Source organism: Buceros rhinoceros, unplaced genomic scaffold (assembly GCF_000710305.1).
Source record: "Buceros rhinoceros silvestris isolate BGI_N320 unplaced genomic scaffold, ASM71030v1 scaffold17591, whole genome shotgun sequence".
NCBI classification, from domain to species: domain Eukaryota; kingdom Metazoa; phylum Chordata; class Aves; order Bucerotiformes; family Bucerotidae; genus Buceros; species Buceros rhinoceros.
The window spans coordinates 23,042-23,962 of record NW_010396144.1 but is presented as its reverse complement, the minus strand read 5'-3'; the positions used below and the strand labels follow the sequence as shown (position 1 = coordinate 23,962).

The window sequence follows — 921 nt, the reverse complement described above, 5'->3', positions numbered from 1 at the left end:
CAGGAAGAGAAAACCACAAGTGTACAAAAAGAATCCCCAAATCATTTTGGAAGGGTCCACGTCCAGGCCTGAGGAATGCAGCCAGCTGGGGAGCGAGGGTATCGCGACTGCAGAACGTGGTTACTTTACTTCTCCTGAGCTGTGATTAACGACCAGAACGCTCGATTTTGTCTGATCTAATGACAACTGATTGTTCACAGATTTTTTCCCCCAAAACATTAGTAGTTTGAAAACTGTCTTTAAAAGGTTTCTTTAAAATACAGTTGGGTCCTCATGGGACATTAGCAGTGGGGTGCATTGCCCTGAGTCTTTGAAACTTACTTTTACATCAGCTTGGGCAGTAACAGAAAGAATTCTCTAGTTCTCTAAAAAGCAGCTTTTTCCTCTGGTCTAATTATGCCAGAATACATGAATACATGGTGTGTACATTCGTCAGACTGCAAAAACCCGTCATGAAAGCTGGCACCATCAGTAACACGACTGGTGACTTCGCAGGAAGGTGAACCCGAGATCGGATACGCACGGGAAGTGTTCCATAGTTCGGAACGGCAGTTCTTTAAGGGATAGGCACATTAGCAGGACGGTAAATAAAAAAACCCAAAACAACATTAAGTTTGGCATCGATCCTCAAATTTTCCTCATGGTTTAAGCGCTCAGGGTTTCGGTAACAGGTGCCCGTGTTGTTCACCGATGGTACCAACGATACCGATCCCACCCGGAGGTTAGGTCTGGGTGCAGACGCGGGGGTGGGGTTAGTGGGAAGGAAGCTGTACCTTGTTTGGGTGCAGAAGTTCGATTTGGTGCTTCTTCAGTTCGTTTTTCAGGTGAGCTTCTCTTGTTTCAGCTTCTTTAACCTGACCTGAAACCAGTAAAACGCTCAGAGAGTCAGGATGATTCGACAGCAGGGGACCATTTACAGCA

General features: G+C 45.9%; 1 protein-coding gene across 1 annotated transcript in view; it reads right to left on the bottom strand.

The window, feature by feature from the left end:
* LOC104501925 (structural maintenance of chromosomes flexible hinge domain-containing protein 1-like) overlaps positions 1-921 on the bottom strand; it is a gene marked incomplete at its 5' end in the record, with an annotated part of 31,519 nt that overhangs the window by 8,301 nt on the left and 22,297 nt on the right. Inside the window, one exon of the mRNA XM_010145820.1 lies at positions 774-859. Within this exon, the coding sequence (XP_010144122.1) occupies positions 774-859 (86 nt within the window). The remainder of the gene's footprint in view (positions 1-773; positions 860-921) is intronic.